Raw genomic sequence first — 25,451 nt, 5'->3', positions numbered from 1 at the left:
CAGAGTTTAGTTTAGTTCAAATTAACTCAATTGATTCCAAAACGAGTATTGCTCTAGCATTAAGATAACTTCGTATGCTGTCAAATGAAGCTAGCTATAAATTCTAACTTGCTAACCGTTGTTTTCAAAATCCAAATAAAGATCACAATGTAGGCAAACTGTCATGATACCCCACCAAAGACGGTCAAAGCGATCTGACACGAGTTAATCCACAGATAGCTGGGCCTCAACACTTCAACTAGGATACTGTAGTGCTACCTAGCTCGCTAGCTAATAGCAACTAGTTTGCTTTGAGGCCTGTAATTTAGCAAAAGCCTGTCGCCACAACAGGTTTGTTCAGTGCAAACCCATCCCCTCTTCTGTGCTCCTTTGCGGCTATTGACTCAACTTGAGGCCGGAGTCGTAAGGCCAAGTAAACATGCAGGTATATCAAGAGACTTAAATACTTTAATTAGCTCAAACGAGGGTCCATAACACAGCTATGCACTTCTTTCGATGGCTACGCTTCATATGAAAATTAAACTGTATATGTCTTACCTCTACTTTTAATGATAGCACAGGTTTTGTATTCGAGTAGTGTGTGTCTCTCTCCGTTTTCCACAAGATGGCTGAGAACGAGTCACGTGACAAAAAATAAGACCCCGTATGCCACGAAAAGATTTGCTGACTGGCACATTCACTACCGAACTGATGCCTCATATAGGACGTTGCGTACGCACAAAACAGGGCCTGAAAGAGCCTAAACCACTTCCCACGTAAAAGTTGGGATATAGAAAAACAAACTTGACCTGAGAATGTGCGCTGAAAAAAAAACTGGTAGACTACCCGAAGACACAGTCACTTTCACTTGATTGCAAGGTTTGGCATTGAAGACGTGAATGATTGGTTATTTTACCGTTTTTCACAATGCTATAGAGCAGGGGTGTCAAACTCATTTCGCATCGTGGGCCACATACGGCCTAGGGAGATGTCAAGTGGGCCGGACCATTAAAATTATACCATACTCTGCTATAAATAACCAAAATATCATGTCTTTCTTCTGTGTTATCTAGTTTAATTGATATAAAGACCATATCGTATAAACTCCGTCCAACCGCTTTAACAAGTAATGATCTCTTCGGTGGTGTAGTTGGTTAAAGCGTTGTACGGCTACATATTGTTAATGCGAATCTGGGATCCCAAGTTCGCGCCCCAGTCCAGTGAATCTCGTACGATATTCTTTAACTTTTACTGTGAGAAAATGACATAATTCTAAAGGCCTACGGATGTATCACAACATTTTAATGTGTGAGCACTAATATCAGATCAAAATGAACACATGTAGCCTTAATTAAATATTGAATAACGTAGGGTAGTCTACCGTCGGAGACAACCACTACGCCTCATTCAGCCAGTTTAAACGGCTGCTAGATGACGCTGTTCATTTTCAAAGCGCCGATAGTTCGGCTCTTTGGGCCGGCACAATCCGGAAGAAACCACCAAAGCTTCACAAGGCATCGTTCGCCCATCCCTAGTAGAGACCAAGGTATTAATTGATACCGTCTGCTGTTTTCAGTCTGTCTCAGTGATGCGGCTTGTCTTCTACTCTGATGGAAAGAGTGCGCCCCTTAGCGGATAATCCATGAATTACAGCGAATTAAAAATATTAATTCCATGTCTTTTATGCATTTTTTCCACTTTCAAATTATCCTGCGGGCCTGATCGAACCTCCTTGGGGGCCGGTTCCGGCCCGCGGGCCGTATGTTTGACACCCCTGCTATAGAGGGTTTTCACGGCGCGTCATCAGGCCGGAAGCCACATTGGAGGCACTCCGCATCACAACAAAGCACAGGCACTGAAGTATATACCGAATGTCGTCAAGGAAAATGGTTAATTGTTGCTGTGTTTCAGGTTGTACCAATAGGACAGATCGAGAAAAATATCTGCAATAGTATCGACTTCTAAAAGTTATTAAAAACCAGGGAGAGGAATGTCAGAGATGATCAAAGTAAAGGAAGCGCTTGTGGTTGGCAATGCTCAACCAAGATCTACCAGGGAAAAAACCCAATTGAGAGTAACTTGTCTACACCTTGGCTGTGTCTACTAGCCTGGTTCTGCCCTCCTACGTACTTCCGCTCAATTTGGATTTTGCTTCTGTATTATGTCTGGGAATTTGACTTTGAAGTCGGTTTTCAGAAACACATTTTTTATAGGTCCAATCAGCGAACAGAAGGAGTGGCTGAGAACGATAACGTTAATGTCGTGCACTAGTTTGAGTAGTTCAGTAATGGCGGCCGAGAAAGATGCGAGCGAAGCTATTCTGCGGTTGTGGCAACGCTGCCGAATATCATTAGGTTAAAGCCGGAGCAAGAACAAGTTTTTCTGAGTTTTGTTTGTGGCCATGATGTTGTGGCCTTCCTCCCCACGGGGTCAGGAACAGTTTGATGTTCCAGCTATGGCAGCTAGCTCTGTTACAGTAGTGGTGAAGGAATTGGCTAAGTCGAACGCTAGCGATTGGTTATGGCAGATCAGAGTGGCTCTAGGCAGATCCAATAGTTTTAAACTTCAACAGAGTACCCGCCTACAAGGAAGTCAACGCTTGTCAATGGAGTGAGCCCAGACTCTCTGCACAAATGAAATGTACGAGAGTCTGGTTAGGACCAGACTACCACTGTCGTATCTTCAAATAGAAAAGCAATGTTAAAATCGTTAGAAAACATTAAATCTCCATGGAAACCGCTCTTGAGGGTTTGGGAAATAATCGGATTTATTGCTTCCTTCTTTATTTACAGCAAAATATATAATATTTTTCATTACATTCCATAGATTTATTACCAGACTTTGTAAAAAGGGCCACGCAAACCTCACAGAAAATAATAAAAACAGAAGCCAGTCTATGTCCCAATTTTCCACGCGGAAATTGTCGGAGCGTACATTCAGTTTCCGGTTTCCAGTTTCTGGTGTAGCCACTCTCATTGCTTACAATGTATTAGAACTCTTCTGAGTCCACACCGCTTATGCAAAGGCAGAATTTCTGCGCTTGGTGTAGCCATGGCGTAACCCCTACAGGAAGTTGTTTATTTACGTTGTCATGGTCATAGACATAATAAAGAGTAGATGCCGCATTGACCGCTACTGCTTACTGGCGCTGACGAGCCGTGGGGCATCTTGACGAGATGGCGGCATCTTGGAACGGGCAACCGCTCCACTCAGTGTAATCTGTTTGGCTGGGGCAATGAGCTGTCAGCACATTTAATTAATCATACCGAACTGAATACAGAACTGATTTTCACACGGTTTGCTTTGCTGCACAGGTCATACATTTAGCTATGATGGTTATTCTTTTCACAAAATCTTTTCCAATAGTATGGTAATGTTAAATCTTACTTGTGAAAAGTAATCCCCCGAGCCCTGTTTGTGATTTTTCGCCGATTTGGGCAGGAATATGCTGCACAGTGCTGGCATCTTGTTTATTCTGATGCTATGCAACTAGGAATTTGCCCTGTCCAAGATGGCGGCCGCATTTCTCGTGCCGAGCATCCAATGCGGCGTCTACTCTTTATTATGTCCATGGTGTTCTGTCACGACTGAACTTGTAGCTAGGTGACGTCATAGTTGCAAAACCGAAGGGGATTATGGGAGTAGTCGCCATTTTTCAGGTCTCACTGATGCAGTGGTGTTGTGTTGTTGGAGAGTTATTTTATTCATTCATTTCATTTAGGTTTCCAAATGGTACGTCCTTGTTGTGTGATAGGCTGCAATATAAAGTCTCACGACAGCAAAGGTCAAAAACTTAACTACGGGGGTAGGTTTTTTAGCTTTCCCACTTTGAAGAAAAGACAGAGACACCATAGCGGATGTAACGAAGAGGCGTGGGATACTGGGGTTGCAGGTGCGGTGCAAAAACATCACCTTTGCAAACAAATCTGGTTTTATGTATGTTTGCTCTCAACATTTTCATAAATGTAAGAGATTTAAGTGATGTTGCCAAATGTGAAATATCTAATGTTACATCCATGCGTCATTTTGGACGAATTATGTGTGGCACAGATAAATCATAACAATGCATGGTTGTAACAGCGGGCGAAACATCTTCTGTTTATACCGTTAAATGTCATGCAATTAATAATTTCTGACTAATAGTAACACTTCTGGTCTCATGTTATGAAGCTAAAACCTTTATCATGTTATTGCAGGTCAACCTGCATATGAGATGATGGAGACTTACCCAGACTGGACACCCTCCCTCCATCTGGGTCACACAGAAATAATTTGCACCAACACTGCACACTCTGCAAGGCAAAGGAAGAGGGAGCAAAGAAAAAACACACGCAGCAACCTGAAGCAGATGAACAACACACTGTGGATGAGCAACACAAGGCTGAAGGAGGCGGTGAGCAACACACTGAGGATGAGACAAGAGGCTGGAGATGGTGAGCAACACATTGAGGATGAGACACAAGAGGCTGGAAAAGGTGAGCAACACACAGAGGAAGAGACACAAGAGGCTGGAGACGGTGAACAACACACTGAGGAAGAGACCAACAACATAAAGGAGATGGCAGTGACACAAACAGAATGTAACTTCTGTGTGCACAGATGTGCAGACATAAACTGCCTGTTGGAAGAAAACAGACAACTGCGACGTGAACTTGATGAGTCCAGGATGTCTGATAGTTTAGACAATGATCATACTGAAAGTACTACACAGGGCTGCCAAACCTGGGAACCTTTATGGCCTTACTACATGTTTTGGTGCCTTTCATGCCAGACCAAAAGAAGAAAGTTCTCAGTCTGTTTCAAACGTTTCATTTGAATATATAATTTAATTTATGTTGTGCTGATGCTTTATCCTGCTTTGCCAGCCTTGCATTTACGTTAAAACATGTAGGAACACATTTTTCAGAAATGTGTTTATTTTTTTTCTTGTGATTTACTTTGACAGCTAAATGGAAACAAACACATGGGTAAGGTTTGATACTTGAGGTGTATTAAAAGTAATATTTTGACAGTTACAATAGTGCAAACTGCAAATCCGTGATCTATCTGAACAGAAAATGTATGTTTAAGTAAATGTCAGTGCAATTTATATATTTGTGCATGTACTGACGGTACTGAAAGTCCTTTTGTCAGAATGTAATTTATGTCAATCCTGTACCCAGCCAATGCTGAAATGTCTGTGGGCTTCAAGGGATTTACTGTTTTTAAATTGTTCACTGGTATAAGCGCTAATACCATAAACAAGATAGTTTACTATATCCAAGTATGAGGATTGCGGTAGCAATGCAGGGTCAGAACTCTAACTTACTGCAGTCAGCTCGTATGGATCCAGTAACCCTAACCTCTACGAGCTGACTGCAGTATGTCTTGAATGGATGACAATTTCTAAAATTAACTGGCATTTTTTGTGAGTTTATCGCAGTATGGCCTTTTCTCAGTTTTATTGTACTTCTCCAGTTTTGCGAATTATTTGCTTGTTATCTCTTGTAAATTATCCTCAGTGCTCAGTCAGTAGCCTATGTTAGCGATACCTGGAAAATGGCGCCGCGGTGACGTCACACACAACAAACCCACGTGACTGACAAAGACCGATAGCAAGACGAGTTGGCTAACTGCTTGTGGAGAAACAAATGCTTTATTTTGCTTTCCCTTGAAATAGCCCTGCGTGGCCATGATGAGAGTGGAAGATCAGAAAATCCTGGTGTTTTTAGAGGATTGGTAGATTTAGTAGCATCACTAGATGTAGTGTTGAGCAGTGGTTCCCAACCCTGGTCCCTGGGACCCCCTGTCCTGCATGTTTTAGACGTTTCCCTGCTCCAACACACCTGATTTAAATGAATGGTCGTTAAAAGGCTTCTGCAGAGCTAAATAATGACCCATTCATTTGAATCGAGGACCAGTGTTGGGAACCACTGGTGTAGAGTGAAGAATTTCTCTCCATCCAGGCTGATGAAACTACGGACTTTTCCACTCAGTGTCAACTGGTGCCTGTGATCTGTTACATTGACAAAGCCTGTGATGTGCAAGAGGTTTTTTGAGTTTCTGAAGTTAGTCAGTTGTTCTCTGACCTGGCTGGATCTTTTTTTCAAGATCTCCCAAGAGAACCAACGTGCTTGATAGAGTGGTGGCACACTGACTCCCGAGAGCAAGCGCAGTAAGATGGAACTTCCACAGCCGTATTGTGAACACTATGTTTGAGCACAAAGATGATCTCCTCCAGTGTTTTGAAGCTATCAGGGACTCTCGAGTTTGATCCTACCAATACCTGAGCAGCAACTGGCTGAGAAACGTCGCACACTGGGCCTAGGTGAACTTCAGAGGTTAGCTACAGAGGTTGGTGACACCATCTTGGGCGATGCAAAACAGCGGTTCTCGTTCACCAAACACCTAATGAGTGCTACACTGATGCAGGGAGAAAAATTCCAGCAGTACAACAAACAGTTCCCTGTGGCAGCACTCACCGTGGTTTCATGGATTCGAATTACTGGCTTATTTGGACTGAAATAGAATTATCACTTTCTTCTAAACACCTTTGTTCGAATAAATGACGTCCGACTACGATCCGATTGACACCCCGGATAACTCGGTCCGAGTCGGTTGATAATTTGCATGCTTGTAAACGGTGTATTGGGCTATTAACTGGACTCTGCGTCTTTGCGCATGCTTGAAATCCCGCCGCCCTCCCTCCCAGGTTGTGACCTGGAAGTCAAAAGAGACGATAAGTTGTCGCTGCCGGCAGCCGGCCAGGCAGAAACAAACAAACAACGCAAGCCAATAGCGCCGTTTGCATTCGCAGTACTCCTATTGTCATCATCAAAATGTAGAGGGACGTAGCTTCACCTTGCTGATGTTGTTGTTGTTGGTAGTGGTGAAGAGGTCAAGCGGAAAGGGGTGTATCACCACTTGTTGTATGACATGCTTTCGGCCAATGATTCGGTTCATTAACTGCCATATATATTAGGATAATAACAGTTGCCCCAAAAAATAGCTTTGTCCGAATAAAGCTAGATTCGAATTTATACCATCATGGAAACGCAGTGACTGAACACCACCATGGAGGTTTACCCACTGCTGAACAAGAGCAAGCTGAAAACAGAACTGTCACTCATCTACACAGCACTGATGCGTTCAAGAACTGCAGTGGTGCTGTGGCTCTCTACCAGCTCTTCATGGGGAACAACCTGCAGGACACCTTCTCAGAGACTGTGACTCTGCTGAAGATCCTCATCACAACTCCCTTCCCAAGTGCTTCTCAACACTGAATAGAATGAAGACCTTCCTCAGGAACACAATGTCACAAGATCGTCTCAATCAAATCAAATCAAATGTATTTGTATAGCCCTTTTTACACGCAAGCATGTCACAGAGGGCTTCACATGCGCCCATAGAACTGCCCCTCAACCAACCTAAACCCTCAAGGAAGACAAGGAAAAACTCCCAATGGGAGACAAAATTGAAGAAACCTTGGGAGGAGCAATTCAGAGAGGGATCCCCTCCTCCAGAGACGGTTGGTAGGAGAGAGGAGCAAAACACAAGCTAAACATAGTCATACAGTGTCAATGGGTTTTGAAACACCAAAACCCATTGTTCGCCTTTATAGACGTTGGATGGGACCGGGAAACTCGCTGTTGGCCGTCATGGAGACTGGATTCCGGGTGATGACCTGGTCCAACGTTGGCAGACCGATGACCAAGCAGGTCCTGACAGCTCCAACCCCCCACACCACAGGGAATGTGTGGGGGGGGACAGAGAGAGGAGAGCAGGGATTAGAGAATGCCAGGAGCAGCTAACAGTTACAGTCATTATAGAATGAGATCCCCACCGGTCAAGTGTGGACTAGTGCAGCAATTTAACAGAGCTAAAAAGGGTATTTGATGCCGCCCCACACACCAAAACAGCGACAGCCCCCCTCGGTTGGAACATGAAATCTGTTCCAGGGGAAAGAACTCTAAAATAGGTTATACTTATACGAATAAGGATGAAAACAACCAGTCCCCCGTTGTCTCCAACTAGTAATAAAAACTATAATAGTAACAAGATACAGTAACCGGTTTACTTTATTTGTAACATCTAGATGGGCAATGTGAACATAAGCTATAATTACAATTTAAAAGTGACATGTGATACACACATAGGCAAGCACACACCCCAGGTTTACATAGAAAGTACACACATACTTCCTTTTAACAGTCATAGAATTTACTAAACAAGAACGTTTTTAATCTAGTTTTAAATGTCGAAACAGTATCAGCCTCCTTAATTGAGATGGGTAATTTGTTCCAGAGAAGAGGTGCTCTATGTGAGAACGCCCTACCTCCAGCTGTTTTTTTCTTAACTTTGGGTATTACCGAATTTAATAAAACTGAATTATTTTGATCCAAAAATACAAATTTCTAAAATTCAGATTGCAGGAATTCAGATTCTTGAAATTCAGATTGCTGAAATTCAGATTGCGGAAATTCAGATTCAGATTTTGTCTGAACTAGGTCAAAGGTGAAACAGCTTGCTTTCACAGGAAAAAGTAGACGATTTCAGAACGACCGAACTTTACCTCAGAACAAACTGATTTGCTAGTTGGAGGAATACCCAGATCACACATATCGTATCTGGGATAGCACACATACGTACCGATGTGTAGAAGATACACACGGCAAGATCTAGTATGGAGATCGTTGGCATTTGATCGAAACTGACTTCCAGACGACGTGTGGACGATGAATCCAATCACACCCGGCCGCACTACAGATATATCCTGTTAACGATAGATAACTCCTTATATCTATACTGTTAAATACTATGTCCGATCTCTCAGACAGCAAATATTTCACTATCCATAACCGATCTGAAATGTCACTTAGGAAATGCACATAGCCTATAGGCTGAACATTAACTTTGATAGGAATATGGAGACAATGAAAAATATGCTTGACCATCCAAAATTGGCTATTAGTAATACTAGCTAGCGTTACTTGATTCAACCTGGATTTTCTGTGTGGGTATTATAATTAAGAGACACAATTGAAGTTCATGATTTTATATCAGGCTGGATGTTGATGCCATCAAGCTCTTAAAAGAACTCCAACACAGAAAAGAGAACAACGGAACATAAATATATAGGCTATAGCTTTGCCAGTTGTTCCGCGTCTTCCATCGGTCTCCTCCGCCCTCTGACTCTATCTCGACTCACTTGGTAACAGTAACTGCCAATTTTGGCAGAGGAGAAGACACAAGTTTTTACAAGTTTCATAAGCACATGCTCCATACTCTTCCTCCAACGAGCTCTTAGCTTTTGTTCTGGGGTAAAATTCGGTCAGAGAATGTCTAGATTCGGTCGTTCTGAAATCGTCTACTTTTCCCTGTGAAGGCAAGCTGTTTCACCTTTGGCCTAGTTCAGACAAAATCTGAATTTCCACAATCTGAATTTCAGCAATCTGAATTTTAAGAATCTGAATTTCAGCAATCTAAATTTCAAGAATCTGAATTCCTGCAATCTGAATTTCAAGAATCTGAATTCCTGCAATCTGAATTTTAGGAATTTGTATTTTTGGATCAAAATAATTCAGTTTTATTAAATTCGGCATACAAATAATTCAGATATTATATATTCAACAGCAAAATATTTCAGTTGTATGAAATTCGACACACAAATATTTCAGATCTTTCATATTCAAATTCAGATACTTTTGTCAGCTTTCTAGCTCCATAATAGCCGGCATATTGAGATTCCTAGCGGGGCAATAGGGTGCAAGGAGACCGGAGAGGTACAGTGGTGCCAATCCATGCAGAGATTTGTAAGTTAGTAGTAAAACTTTGAAATCAGCTCTGGCTTGGATAGGGAGCCAGTGTAAAGAGATAAGAGTAGATGTTATATGATCAAACTTTCTTGTTTTAGTCAATAGTCTAGCAGCAGCATTTTGAACCCGCTGTGAATTTTTTAGGTAGGTAATTGGGAGGCCAGAGAACAACACATTGCAGTAGTCCAATCGGGATGTAACAAAAGCATGTATTAGTTTTTCAGCATCATCCTTTGAGAGGAATTTTCGTATTTTGGCAATATTACGTAGATGGAAAAATGCGGTTCTGGTGATTTGCTTAATATGGTACTCAAACGAAAGGTCTGAGTCCAATGTGACTCCTAGATTTTTTACCAGCTGGCTTTGAAATACATTGACGCCGTCTAAGTCTAATGTCAGATTGGACAAATTATGTCTGTGCTTTTTCGGGCCAAAAATGTGAACCTCGGTTTTATCCGAATTAAGAAGAAGAAAATTTGCTGTCATCCAAGTTTTCAACCCGGAAACACATTTTTCCATAGCATGTAGAAATTCTCCAGGCTTTATAGACATGTATAGCTGAGTATCATCTGCATAACAGTAAAAATGTACCCCAAAACTTCTAATTATGTTTCCTAAAGGCAACATATAGAGTGAAAATAACAGAGGGCCTAGAACTGAACCCTGTGGTACTCCGTATTTTACAGTGGAGCTCCTGGATGAGCAACCATCATAGTGGACATATTGTGATCTATCAGATAGATACGATCTAAACCACTGAAGTGAAGTACCAGAAATCCCAACATAGTTCTCCATACGTTCCAGGAGAATCTCATGATCCACAGTGTCAAAAGCTGCACTTAGGTCTAGAAGAACCAGGACAGAGCTGAAGCCCGTGTCAGAGGCTAATAATAGATCATTGACTACCTTGGCTAATGCAGTTTCAGTGCTATGGTGAAGACGAAATCCAGACTGGAGAGGTTCATAGATCTGATTTGAGGAGAGGTGCTCTGTGAGCTGTTTTGCCACAGCTTTTTCTAAGATTTTGGAGAGAAATGGCAAATTTGAAATTGGCCTGTAATTGCTAATACAACCTGGATCCAGGTTTGTTTTTTTAAGAAGGGGCTTAATAATAGCTTGTTTGAAATCGTCAGGGACTTGTCCGGTTACAATAGATTCATTAATAATACTAAGCATGGGTGGTCCAATAATGGGGAGAAGCTCCCTACAAAGTTTGGCAGGGAGGGGATCGAGAAAGCAGCTAGTGGGTTTCGAGGAATATCAGCTTGATGAACGCTTCCATAGAAATAGGGTTAAAGTGAGTGAGAGCCTCAACATGCAGCATGCTGGGTACAGAGGGAAAATCAGTGGTGATGGCCACTTCTCCAGGACTAGTCTGTAGTTTGTCCCTTATTGCTAGATTTTTTGGTTAAAGAAATCTAAGAAATCATTGGGAGAGAGATCTGAACTAACACAGAGTGCACTTTTCTTAGTGAGTTTAGCAACAGTATCAAATAAGAACTTAGTGTTGTGTTTGTTCTTACTAATCAACTTAGAGAAATATTCTGATCTGGACCTGATGAGGACTTGCTTGTACTCTATTTGGCTGTCCTTCCAGGCTAGGCGGAAAACCTCCAATTTAGTGGTACGCCACTTATGCTCTAATTTTCTAGTGGACCTCTTGAGAGTGCGGGTTTCCTCTGAATACCATGGAGCCAGTTTCTTGTCTTTTCTTTACCTTGGTTTGAGTGGGGCAACAGAATCTAGGGATTGCTGAAGAACCAAATTCAGATCCCTTGTTTTAGTATTTAATGATTTATTTGGCACGTCAAGTGCTTCTAGTGCAGCGGGTACTGCATGCTTCAATGCATTGGCCATGCTCTCTATGGAGAAGAAACCCATCAAAAACATCCCCAACTTTAACCACAGAATCATTGAGAAATTTGCATTGAGGCACTGAGTCAGTTCACATAACATTTACATTTGTATCTATCTAATTTCTAAAATTGTTTTCTATTATGTCTTACTGTGTTCATAATTTCAAGTTCATAAGTTTATTGTTTAGGGTTTTTTGTTGTCAGATTTCATTTACAATTATCTAGACACTTACATTGTTGTATCACAACATAATTATAAAGAATAGGGATGCATCAATACCCTTTTTTAAGGACCAAGTACGAGCACAGATATTTTTTTCTGGTACTCACCGATACCTGTACATTTATGAATATGTACAGTACCAGTCAAAGGTTTGGACTGTATATTTCACAATGGGTAAATGGGTCCAAACTTTTGACTGGTACTATATATATGTATATATATTTCTTTTTTTGGTGATGTGGCCATTTTCCAGGCACGACACAGTGAGACTAATGAATGTAGGACAGCTTCTTTATTATTACTCGAATTTTGTATTTTTTATTTGTATGTGCTTATCACAAACCAAGAGCACACATTTCAGTGTCCAATAACCTTCAAAGGGCATAATTACCATTAAGACAGGCTGGTGGGATCAGCCAATAGGAGACCGACTACGCTTGTCAACAGACTTATCAGCAATTAGAAATGACGGTTGGTGTTCTGCAGTAGGCTAACACTTTTAATGCTCGCAATCTTGGAGGGCCAAGATGGCGTATTCGCAGGTGTACATGTGAACCCATGCTCGTCGAGAAAGTTCAAGTGAAGTGGTAAATCAACTAATAATGTTATCATAATTTTGTGAAAACATACGTGTGTAATGTTCCTTTTAAATTAATGACACTTCGAGTTGAGTGTATGGGCAGAAGATTGAAGCGAAAAGGGAAAAGAAAGCTGACTTTGATACTACTACCTTAAGACTATGATGCTGCAGGAACCTCGAGATGCGGCAATGGCAGCTAGTGCTAACACCAGTGCTATGCATTCTCCTGTGGACTCAGGTGAAGAAGATGCTAAACTAAACTGGTTTGATTCGAGTCCATCACTTGACGATAACGTGACCGCAGTTACCGAGCCAGTCACCCCTAAAAAACCCATGAGCAAGAAAACGAAATGGGATGACGCGGGAAAGCATGCTATGGCTAGTAATGGTGAAAGTATTTTGGATGTTATGGCTGCTATCCGCAAACTCTCTGTCAAGCACTATGAAACCTTCCAAAAGATCTCCACGATTGAGAAGACAACTTAGGCTACTTCCAGAGAACTCGAAATCTTTGTAAGGTAAAACAACTTGTGGTTGATGTGGGTGAAAACAAGGAGGAACTGCACCGGATGCAAAGCAAGATTCAAGACTTGAAAATGGAAATTGGCACTCTAAAAATATTCTTAAATGAATCAACTTCATGGTCTGGAAGAAACTGACGGAGAGAACGTGAGAAAGAGTCATAGACATTCTACAACTAGCGCCACTTGACGTCTGTGACAGTTTACATGCAGGAGTTGACATCGTTCACCGTCTTGGATCTAAACAAGAAAGGAAAAACAGATCTATAATCATCCTCTTCGCAGCACGGCGAGTTTGAGAGTATGGTATGCCGTCAGGAAGTCCAAGTATCTTCAATCTAAACATCTGACCATCACGGAGCCTCTGCCTCCTGAGGACAGAGCAGCGAGCCATAAGTTAAGAAGGCACGAGAGGAGGGTAAGAGAGCCTCCATAAAGAGCTCATACGCTCTTATTGACGGAAGAAATACAACTTTTCTGATTTCGGATAAGGGGAAAAAAACAATTGCTGTATATTAATCCCTGTGCTATCTTGCTATGAAAACAAGTTCATAGAAGTTAACTAGATTTTTTTCTTTACTACCTCTGATCTATCCACGAGGACTCAACCTAAATTCATTATGGTTTAAATGGCTCAGCTCAAGTCTGTCTTTTTTTGTTAACCCTTTTTTATATAATATCCAAAAACTGTAAGGGAAATTTTAAGCAAACACAGTATTTAATACCAGAGGCCTGTTCCATAAAGCGAGTTTACCGAATAAGCCAGACTTATGTCAGTTAGTCGGACTCATTTCTTGAGTCGGACTCATTTCTTGTTCATTCGGTTCCATAAACCTAGCTCAATGTAGTTCGAACTCGGTTACTATGGCAACTTAGGTTGCGAAACTAGTCTGGTCAGGGTCAGACTAACTGTCAGGCTTAGCGTGACTTGGTGCTTAACCAGACGTTCCTGCAACACTGACCCAACGGGAAGATGATGATTTACCACGTATATTCTAATTTTCTTAGTCTCATCAGTTCAATATGTTCAACATTGATAGAAAATCAACGTAAATAGCCTACATAGGCTACAACATTTAGCCTAATGCATTAAACAATGATGAACAATGCTTTGATCGCACCATAGCCGTTAAATGTATGGATGTTAGTTTGTGATTTCAAATGTTTAGGCATCAGGCATGGGCCTATATCTCAATCTAAATTATCTGAGTACAAGTATCATAGCAATATAATTGTTAACAGTAGCCTACAATTGCAAAACAAACCTAAATCCGCCCTCGATTTCCCTGACACAAAACCCATGTTAAAAAGGTTAGGCTACTGGATAATGTTTTAATTAATAGTAGGCTATTTATTTTAAAACGATGTCAAAAAAGTCAATTTAGATTAGTTTAGAGGGTATTTTTTAATCAGCAAAGGTCTAAAAAGGTCCTCAACCTACGTAGCCTATCGTTCACGACGTCAATCATGGCGTGTCATTTTACTTTGATTGAAGCGGTGGATGAGGGAGCTGTCATTGTACATGATTTGAAGGGGGACGTTCTTTCTGGAAGAAGTCATGTGGCCGTGTGCATTGCTTTTGTCGTGGTGGATTGTATGATCCATGTTTTACCTCTCGGGCTGTTAAAAAATAGGGTGCACGCTCAATTAGCTTGACTACGTAAATCTGACTTGAATTAGTAGGACTGCGTGAGCTGAAATTGGCCTTTATGGAACCGCTTAAGCCCCGCTTGACTATTTAAACTTATTCAAGTCTGGTTTAGGACTTTAAGTCTTGCTTTTTTGAGTGGCCTTTATGGAATAGGCCCCAGGTATTCCTGCCCTTTGACGCAGTTATTTTATTTTACAATGGTACATAAAATAATATCTGTTTAATGTAACTGAGTATCCCCACACTGTGTTATGGAAAGTTATCGTCAGTGCCGCTGCTAGCCATTATGGTGCCCTAAGCATAATTCCTTTATAATGCCCCGCCCCCACCACGAAAAAAACCTGATTGTTTTGCCAGTTCAACTTTTTATTACCAAACATATAACTCAAAACCAATAACGCAACAGCAGCATCACAACACCTATTGAGAGGTGGTGGTTCTCTGCTGTGTATCTGTCCCTAAACAGCTGGTTGAGGGTGGTTGATCAGAGGCCTGTTCCATAAAGCGAGTTTACCGAATAAGCCAGACTTATGTCAGTTAGTCAGGCTCATTTCTTGTTCATTCGGTTCCATAAAGCTAGCTCAACGTAGTTTGAATTTGGTTACTATGGCAACTTAGGCTATGAAACTAGTCTGGTCAGGGTCAGACTAACTGTCAGGCTTAGCGTGACTTGGTGCTTAACCAGACGTTCCTGTAACACTGACCCAACGGGAAGATGATGATTTACCACGTATATTCTAATTTTCTTAGTCTCATCAGTTCAATATGTTCAACATTGATAGAAAATCAACGTAAATAGCCTACATAGGCTACAACATTTAGCCTAATGCATTAAACAATGATGAACAATGCTTTGATAGGCTACGCACCATAGCCGTTAAATGTATGGATGTTAGTTTGTGATTTCAAATGTTTAGGCATCAGGCATGGGCCTATATCTCAATCTAAATTATCTGAGTACAAGTATCATAGCAATATAATTGTTAACAGTAGCCTACAATTGCAAAACAAACCTAAATCCGCCCTCGATTTCCCTGACACAAAACCCATGTTAAAAAGGTTAGGCTACTGGATAATGTTTTAATTAATAGTAGGCTATTTATTTTAAAACGATGTCAAAAAAGTCAATTTAGATTAGTTTAGAGGGTATTTTTTAATCAGCAAAGGTCTAAAAAGGTCCTCAACCTACGTAGCCTATCGTTCACGACGTCAATCATGGCGTGTCATTTTACTTTGATTGAAGCGGTGGATGAGGGAGCTGTCATTGTACATGATTTAAAGGGGGACGTTCTTTCTGGAAGAAGTCATGTGGCCGTGTGCATTGCTTTTGTCGTGGTGGATTGTATGATCCATGTTTTACCTCTCGGGCTGTTAAAAAATAGGGTGCACGCTCAATTAGCTTGACTACGTAAATCTGACTTGAATTAGTAGGACTGCGTGAGCTGAAATTGGCCTTTATGGAACCGCTTAAGCCCCGCTTGACTATTTAAACTTATTCAAGTCTGGTTTAGGACTTTAAGTCTTGCTTTTTTGAGTGGCCTTTATGGAATAGGCCCCAGGTATTCCTGCCCTTTGACGCAGTTATTTTATTTTACAATGGTACATAAAATAATATCTGTTTAATGTAACTGAGTATCCCCACACTGTGTTATGGAAAGTTATCGTCAGTGCCGCTGCTAGCCATTATGGTGCCCTAAGCATAATTCCTTTATAATGCCCCGCCCCCACCACGAAAAAAACCTGATTGTTTTGCCAGTTCAACTTTTTATTACCAAACATATAACTCAAAACCAATAACGCAACAGCAGCATCACAACACCTATTGAGAGGTGGTGGTTCTCTGCTGTGTATCTGTCCCTAAACAGCTGGTTGAGGGTGGTTGATCAGAGGCCTGTTCCATAAAGCGAGTTTACCGAATAAGCCAGACTTATGTCAGTTAGTCAGGCTCATTTCTTGTTCATTCGGTTCCATAAAGCTAGCTCAACGTAGTTTGAATTTGGTTACTATGGCAACTTAGGCTATGAAACTAGTCTGGTCAGGGTCAGACTAACTGTCAGGCTTAGCGTGACTTGGTGCTTAACCAGACGTTCCTGTAACACTGACCCAACGGGAAGATGATGATTTACCACGTATATTCTAATTTTCTTAGTCTCATCAGTTCAATATGTTCAACATTGATAGAAAATCAACGTAAATAGCCTACATAGGCTACAACATTTAGCCTAATGCATTAAACAATGATGAACAATGCTTTGATAGGCTACGCACCATAGCCGTTAAATGTATGGATGTTAGTTTGTGATTTCAAATGTTTAGGCATCAGGCATGGGCCTATATCTCAATCTAAATTATCTGAGTACAAGTATCATAGCAATATAATTGTTAACAGTAGCCTACAATTGCAAAACAAACCTAAATCCGCCCTCGATTTCCCTGACACAAAACCCATGTTAAAAAGGTTAGGCTACTGGATAATGTTTTAATTAATAGTAGGCTATTTATTTTAAAACGATGTCAAAAAAGTCAATTTAGATTAGTTTAGAGGGTATTTTTTAATCAGCAAAGGTCTAAAAAGGTCCTCAACCTACGTAGCCTATCGTTCACGACGTCAATCATGGCGTGTCATTTTACTTTGATTGAAGCGGTGGATGAGGGAGCTGTCATTGTACATGATTTGAAGGGGGACGTTCTTTCTGGAAGAAGTCATGTGGCCGTGTGCATTGCTTTTGTCGTGGTGGATTGTATGATCCATGTTTTACCTCTCGGGCTGTTAAAAAATAGGGTGCACGCTCAATTAGCTTGACTACGTAAATCTGACTTGAATTAGTAGGACTGCGTGAGCTGAAATTGGCCTTTATGGAACCGCTTAAGCCCCGCTTGACTATTTAAACTTATTCAAGTCTGGTTTAGGACTTTAAGTCTTGCTTTTTTGAGTGGCCTTTATGGAATAGGCCCCAGGTATTCCTGCCCTTTGACGCAGTTATTTTATTTTACAATGGTACATAAAATAATATCTGTTTAATGTAACTGAGTATCCCCACACTGTGTTATGGAAAGTTATCGTCAGTGCCGCTGCTAGCCATTATGGTGCCCTAAGCATAATTCCTTTATAATGCCCCGCCCCCACCACGAAAAAAACCTGATTGTTTTGCCAGTTCAACTTTTTATTACCAAACATATAACTCAAAACCAATAACGCAACAGCAGCATCACAACACCTATTGAGAGGTGGTGGTTCTCTGCTGTGTATCTGTCCCTAAACAGCTGGTTGAGGGTGGTTGATCAGAGGCCTGTTCCATAAAGCGAGTTTACCGAATAAGCCAGACTTATGTCAGTTAGTCAGGCTCATTTCTTGTTCATTCGGTTCCATAAAGCTAGCTCAACGTAGTTTGAATTTGGTTACTATGGCAACTTAGGCTATGAAACTAGTCTGGTCAGGGTCAGACTAACTGTCAGGCTTAGCGTGACTTGGTGCTTAACCAGACGTCCCTGTAACACTGACCCAATGGGAAGACGATGATTTACCACGTATATTCTCATTTTCTTATTCTCATCAGTTCAACATTGATAGAAAATCAACGTAAATAGCCTACATAGGCTACAACATTTAGCCTAATGCATTAAACAATGATGAACAATGCTTTGATAGGCTACGCACCATAGCCGTTAAATGTATGGATGTTAGTTTGTGATTTCAAATGTTTAGGCATCAGGCATAGGCCTACATCTCAATCTAAATTATCAGAGTATAATTATCATAGCAATATAATTGTTAACAGTAGCCTACATTTGCAAAACAAACCTAAATCTGCCCTCCATTTCCCTGACACAAAACACATGTTAGCACTAGGCTACTGGATAATGTTTTAATTAATAGTAGGCTATTTATTTTAAACTGTAGCAGAGCCAACAGACAAACCACGTACCCTCACACCTTTCCCCTACCCCCGACAAGGAGAAGGGGGGTTTCCCCCCTTGTCCTCATCTCCAGAGTAGGACCTTCAAAGCTTCTGGCCCAGCATGGGGTCAGAAGGTAGACCGAAATGGCCTTACAGTATGGAGACAAAAGATTTTAAGGAAAGACTAACGTTTCTGGATTTACAAACATATTCTCAAGGACTACATGGCTTATGGACACTATTTCAATGACAGTAGTTGATGTGTTATAATGTATGCTTTCCCTTTTATGCTGTGTTGATATAATTTGATGTTTTAATGTAACTTCCTTTCCTGTTATGATAAATCAGGTAATCTTGATGTCAAAATGATTTTAATCTACAAACTAAACAATTTTTTAATGTTGTATTGTTATATTTTGAAGTATTAGAAATACATGGACATTTGAAATAGCTGAACTCTGAAAAGTTATCAACTACTTCACACCCATACGTCAATCTCAGGATGGACGCCCAGGTGGGAGTAACTGACCAATCAAAGAGTTCACCTCCAAAAGGATTACCCCCCTTTCGCAAGGAGTATAAAACCCTGACGCACAAGCAAACCTTGCTTTTTCGCAAGGATTCACCGGATATGTTCGCGACACATCTGACCTAGCCTTCTCAATCAGCAACTCACTGGACCACCAGGAACTTTAACGAAAGATTCCTTAGCTCTAACCGTTTGACAACGACAAACAGAACTTTGATTCTTCTTCTTCAAACTGACAACAGTAACTGCGATATTGCTACATTTCTTACTTGTGAACATTGGCATATTGTGATTTAATTTGTTACGTTTGATTTTTAGTTTGCAAATGATTCAACCTAACTTTCGTTTGGATTAGTTAACATAGACTCCCTCCATTGTTCTCCTGAAGCCTATCTCTCTCTCTTCCCCTCCCCACGCGCTCTCAACCCACCATCTAGTATTCCGCTCTCATCATAGTTTAGGACCTACTGTATACTGTTTAACTCAACTCACTCTCAACTAGCCTATAACTTCTTTGGTATTTGTTCATCATAATTACATTTTCTTAAATAAATCATTGTTTACAATACTCGCGTTATCCCTCACGTTATCTGACCTGCTCTACTTTCATGGAATTCGCTACTTAAGATTAGACTGATTATTACGAGTGCTATTATTCAATATTATTCAATAAGGTTTCCTCTGTCGCTTAAATAAATCATAGGTTGTGCCCCCAAGAACTATATACTTTATTATAAATTAAGTATTGCTAATCTTAACCGTGCAAACCACGCTACAAAACAATGTCAAAAAAGTCAATTTAGATTAGTTTAGAGGGTATTTTTTTATCAACGAAGGTCTTATCGTTCATGACGTCAATCATGACGTGTCATTTTACTTTGATTGAAGCGATGTATGAGGGAGCTGTCATTGTACACAATTTAAAGGGGACGTTCTTTCTGGAAGAAGTCATGTGGCCTTGTGCATTGCTTTTGCCGTGGTGGATTGTATGATCCATGTTTTACCTCTCGGGCTGTTAAAAAATAGGGTGCACGCGCAATTAGCTTGACTACGTAAATCTGACTTGAATTAGTAGGATGTAAAATAAACAGACGTTTTTCAATTGGTAAAACCTTGTCAAGTGAAGGTGATGTCTTTTTGTCTCTTCATTTTACAGCCCCACCCTTACATTTCTTAGCCTGGTTTTCCAAATTATAAACATTTAAAACTGAAAACATTCAAACCAAGGAGCTCTCCACCTTTATTACTCATTTAAAAACTATTTGATAAATCGAATATATAAGCATCATAAAATGTAAAGTAAAGTAACAGCTAGTTGGCTTCATACTTGCAAAATGCATAGATAATATTTAACAGTAAAATCTCAATTTAGCTTGCACCTAACATATAAGTGTGCTAACATTAGCAATAACGTCAGCTGGTTCAAGGTGTATGCATAGGCTAACCATTAAATTAGCAGCACATTTCCCTATTTAACAATGATTTAACATGGACTTACCTGAAACTGATGCACGGTCATCATCTCGCAGTTTATTTCTCTTTCTTTTTTCTGCCCCTGACTCCTGTTGTCTTTTTTAGGCCATTTTCGAAAAGTTTACCCTACTGTCAAAGTTTGTCAGACCACTGAGATAGGAAAGAGCACCCATGCCGATCTTGGTAAGTCGTGTGTATTAGTTTTTTGTTTGTTTGTTGTTTTTTTGGGGGGTGAGCACCATCATAACTTTTTTGAGCAATTACATATCTCTCGTTCTGCCTGTTTTCGCAGACAGAACAATATACATGATATACATGCGTAAAAGGTGCCTAATATTTCTATACTGAAATAATTTTGGCATTATAATTATAACTAGAGAGGGTACAATTTCTGGGGAAATTGTAGGGTGTGCTTGTTTGCGTCGGTTGCAGGTGGGACCGTTTTCCCATCTAGTGATATTTTCAAGCATTTAGCCTACTCATATTGCATAATTTATTAAGAACACCCTTTGAAACAAAAAAAAACCTTGAAACAAGCTACTGTAACAACGTTGTCACTGGCAGTATTTCAGATGGAATTGCGATTCAAATAGTACCGTCTGCTAACTGAAAATAAGCCCCCCAAAACAAAAATAAGTTCGATATTAATTTAGGGGGACATGGCTAATTCAAAAGCAGTTTGCTAAAGGCAAGCTAGCTGCTGTTGCTATCCACACTTCACTGATTGTTTGAAAGCGCCGGAAATGAGAACTTTGATTTTGTAAGGGATAATTACAGTGGGTGACATGGCAAACACGCTACAAATAGACAAAGTTCAAGCAAATTGACAGTACACAAGCAAATTAAGAAAACATGTATTTGACCACACATGCACAGCATTCAGCAAACGCGCTGCAAATAAAGAAACGCGCTGCAAATACACACAACACAACCAAATACGTAAACACGCTGCAAATATAGAAACGCACTGCAAAAAAGAAAAACACGCAAACCCCAAAAACAAATGTAAACAGAAAAAAGCTGCATCCAGATAACCTAACGGAAGTGCTCCAGGCCAGTGGGAGCGCTAAATAGAAGAGCGTGATTTTAGAACCAGAGAGGGCAGATGAGAAGTTTGTTTTGAATAGGACCAAAATCGAAGTAAAGAGGCGACATAAAAAGATTAGTATATTAGTTTTTACATGTGCCCCTCCTCTTTCACAGTTTTTCATAAGACTTCGATGTTGGTCCAAACTTTTCATATGCTCTCTCTTTCTCTTTCGCTCCATGGGGCCGAAAATCAAGATGTTCCACTTGGCTCTCCCCCTAGAGGCCTGGAAAACTTCCGTTGCTGGATGCGTTTTCGGTTTGCGTACTTTCGTTTTTGCAACGCGTATTTGCGTTCGATACATTATCCCGCTTATTACACGGCTACTTGCCAACAAAAATTACTTAACACAGTGTCTTTTTACAATGTATTTGTTACCATTTGTATTGTTGATCAGCAGAGAAATAGTTCGCCAAAGACATTGAACTTCATAGACTTTGAACATTCTTTAGGCTTCAAATCAGCTGACGTCGCTAAGCAACAGAGTACGCTGGGGTTGAAAAGTTACCGGACTACTTGCGGAGTGCTACGAAAGATGTGAATCCGAGGCAAAAAGGCCACTTCCCTTGACAGCGGTCAAATGTGCATAGCAACGGTCAAATATGAGAAAATTGTTCACCGCAGAATGTTGGGAAGCCCCATTCAACTGAATGGAGCATTCTACAGCATTAAAGAACAGCCGTGTAATAAGACATAATAAAGTTTAGCCATAGCTGTGGCATCGAAGACAGTACTGTAGCCACGGGCGTCAGCAGCATTTTGCGGGGGGGTCTGGGGGTTTCTTCCCTAGAATTTGTAGATGCAATTTTCCGCATTCTGGTGCATTTACCACAACTATTTACCATAGTTGTTATACATACAGTGCCCTCCAAAAGTATTGGAACAGTGAGGCCAATTCCTTTATTTTTGCTGTAGACTGAAAACATTTGGGCTTGACATCAAACGATGAATGTGAAACCAGAGATCAACGTTTCAGCTTTTATTTCCAGGTATTTACATCAGGATCTGATGCACAAATTAGAAAATATCACCTTTTTGTTCGAACCCACCCATTTGTCACGTGAGCAAAAGTATTGGAACATATGTCTGACAGGTGTGTTTTGTTGCCCAGGTGTGTCCTATTACATACATTATTCAATCAATAAATACCACTGAATGTCTACACTCAGGTTCAGATTGGGTAAGATAGGTTTTGTCTATGCAGACTGTATTCAGAGGTGAAAACAACATGAAAACCGGAGCGCTGTCTTTGGGTGAAAAACAAGCAATTGTGAGTCTTAGAGAAGATGGAAAATCAATCAGAGCCATTGCAGAAACATTGGCCATAGCCAGTACAACCATTTGGAATGTCCTGAAGAAGAAGAAAACTACTGGTGTACTAAGTAACAGACGTCGATTGTGAGAGCATTGTGAGAGCTGTAAAGAAAGACCCTAAAACAACTGTTAGTGAGATCAGCAACAACCTCCAGATGGCAGGAGTGAAGGTATCACTATCTACTGTTCGCAGAAGACTTCATGAACAAAAGTACAAGGGCTACACCAGAAGATGCAAACCACTCATTAGCAAGAAGAATAGGAAGGCCAGGCTGGAATTTGCCAAAAAGTACAGAGATGAACCTCAAAAATTCTGGGACAAAGTTTTATGGACTGATGAGACAAAGATTAACTTTTACCAAAGTGATGGAAAGGCTAAAGTTTGGAGAAAGAAAGGAACTGCTCATGATCCCAAACACACAAGCTCATCTGTGAAACACGGTGGAGGTAATGTCATGGCTTGGGCTTGCATGGCTTCTTCTAGGACGGGCTCATTAATCTTCATTGAGGATGTAACACATGATGGCAGCAGCAAAATGAACTCGGAAGTCTACAGAAACATTTTGTCTGCCAATTTAAGGAAAGATGCAACCAAACTGATTGGCAGAGCCTTCATCATGCAGCAAGATAACGACCCAAAACACACTGCCAAAACAACAAAGGAGTTCATCAGGGGCAAGAAATGGAAGGTATTAGACTGGCCAAGTCAATCTCCAGACTTAAACCCTATAGAGCATGCATTTTACCTGCTTAAGAGGAGACTGAAGGGAGGAACCCCACAAAACAAACAACAACTGAAAGAGGCTGCAGTGAAAGCCTGGGAAAGCATCAAAAAGGAAGAATGCAAAAGTTTGGTGACGTCAATGGGTCACAGACTTGCTGCAGTTATTGAAAGCAAAGGATTTGCAACTAAATATTAAGTCTTATTCACTTAAATATGTTTTAAGTATATCTGTTCCAATACTTTTGCTCACATGACAAATGGGTGGATTCAAACTAAATTTGATATTTTCTTAGTTGTGCATCAGATCCTGATGTAAATACCTGGAAATAAAAGCTGAAACGTTGATCTCTGGTCTCACGTTCATTATTTGATGTCAAGCCCAAATGTTTTCAGTCTACAGCAAAAATAAAGGAATTCGCCTCACTGTTCCAATACTTTTGGAGGGCACTGTATACTGAGGGGCTGAGAGCAACAGAGCTGTTTCCACTGCCCCTGCATGCTGCCCCTGCCTCTGACTCACTCTCAATCTCTACCACCTATATCAGGAGACATGGAGATGCATTGAGCATTCTTTCATATTGATAATAATAAGCTTAATGTAGATTTTTCATATGAAGATTTCTGAGATGTAAATCATGTTATCAGCATATACAATTCACAATTGGTAAAGGTTTAGTAGCCTAATAATTATGTAGGCTACATAAAAAAATAGCATCTCCCTAAAGCATGACTGGACAGTTCAAAATGATAAAATTTGTGTTCAAACCTGTAGTCTTTTCCACAGATCACATCCTTGGTATGTAAGCTTTCAGAAAATACATGGTTTAGGTGGTTGAATCAGTTTCCCTAAATGGCACAGCCCAAAAAAGTATCAGCCATATAGCCTACTCCATTTACCAATACCAAATGTATTATGCATGGACAGCATACTAATATGGAGAGATGGACGTGTCTCTTGTCTTATTAGATAACATCCTGAGGGTATAAGCTTTCAGAGGATATATGGTTTTAATGGTTGAATCAGTTTTGCCTTCATGTTACAGACTAACATGTAGCAATAAAATGTGTTGAGCAAGTTGAGCAAACTTATTTAAATTGTACACTGAAACAATTATTATTTTTTTCTTCTTTTTTTCAGTCGTTAGAAAACTAGCATGTTAGCTAAAGTTAACTCCAGATTAGCTCACGGTTGTTATGGCAATAAAAAAAACACCAGCAATTTATTTTGTAGCTACTTGCAAAAAATATCCTTGTCATCTCTTTCTGCCTGAAACAGAGAAATTGCTAGGTCTGAACACGGCTAAAATCACAACATATTTCAGACCCAGATTAAGAAATCAACAAATGCTGTTCCACTTGTAATGGGTAAATAAAGTATGGTATTGCATAGTGCTAGTTGTAGGTAAAAAGCTTGCTTATCTAGCTAGCAATAATCATAATGTTTGCAGAAGGATCTTTGTGACTTAACTAATGCTATTATAGTCAGAGAATGTCTCATAAGGGTGCTTTGGCCACTGAAGGGAAAACTGGGCAACTTTGACTTACTTTCCTCTTCCTCAAAAAAACCCTCCTTATGTCCATCTCGTCTGTGGAACAGTCATGTCTGAAGTGCTAGCTACAAGTGCGATGCGTCGATCAGAGAGTATGGGAGTTGAATCTGCGTGCGTGATGCTGTTTTTCTAGAAAACGTGGAGTGGAATTCTATTACTATGGGTATTCTCCCTACTGATAAAGTGGAACGTATTTGATTGTGAAGCAATGGAAAGATCGCTGGACTAGTAGACCAGTCATGCACTAATATTTTTATCACAAATGTGGGGG

The 25,451-nt window shown here is 40.5% G+C and overlaps 2 protein-coding genes across 11 annotated transcripts in view; one reads left to right on the top strand and one right to left on the bottom strand.

Annotated features, from left to right (window-relative positions):
• The window catches only part of gigyf2 (GRB10 interacting GYF protein 2), a 68,731-nt gene extending 68,060 nt beyond the window's left edge, over positions 1-671 (bottom strand). For 6 of the 7 annotated variants that reach the window (XM_047018189.1, XM_047018191.1, XM_047018190.1 and 3 more), the window contains exon 1: positions 538-671. The gene's annotated coding sequence lies outside the window, so the exon portion shown is untranslated. The remainder of the gene's footprint in view (positions 1-537) is intronic. The other variant, XM_047018196.1, reaches the window with a different exon arrangement.
• LOC124466366 overlaps positions 1-5,785 on the top strand; it is a 7,245-nt gene extending 1,460 nt beyond the window's left edge. For 3 of the 4 annotated variants that reach the window (XR_006955926.1, XR_006955925.1, XR_006955927.1), the window contains exon 2: positions 4,176-5,785. Coding sequence is in view for 1 of the 4 variants with exons in the window: in XM_047018198.1 (XP_046874154.1) it covers positions 3,709-3,871; positions 4,176-4,795 (783 nt within the window). In the remaining 3 variants the exon portion in view is untranslated. Of the gene's footprint in view, positions 1-3,377; positions 3,872-4,175 lie in introns of those variants that run through there. The other variant, XM_047018198.1, reaches the window with a different exon arrangement.
• The last annotated feature ends 19,666 nt before the right edge of the window (positions 5,786-25,451 follow it).

The sequence above is a fragment of the Hypomesus transpacificus genome, unplaced genomic scaffold, assembly GCF_021917145.1.
Source record: "Hypomesus transpacificus isolate Combined female unplaced genomic scaffold, fHypTra1 scaffold_96, whole genome shotgun sequence".
Lineage (NCBI taxonomy): Eukaryota > Metazoa > Chordata > Actinopteri > Osmeriformes > Osmeridae > Hypomesus > Hypomesus transpacificus.
The sequence above is the reverse complement of the archived record's forward strand: the minus strand, read 5'-3'. Positions and strand labels throughout refer to the sequence as shown.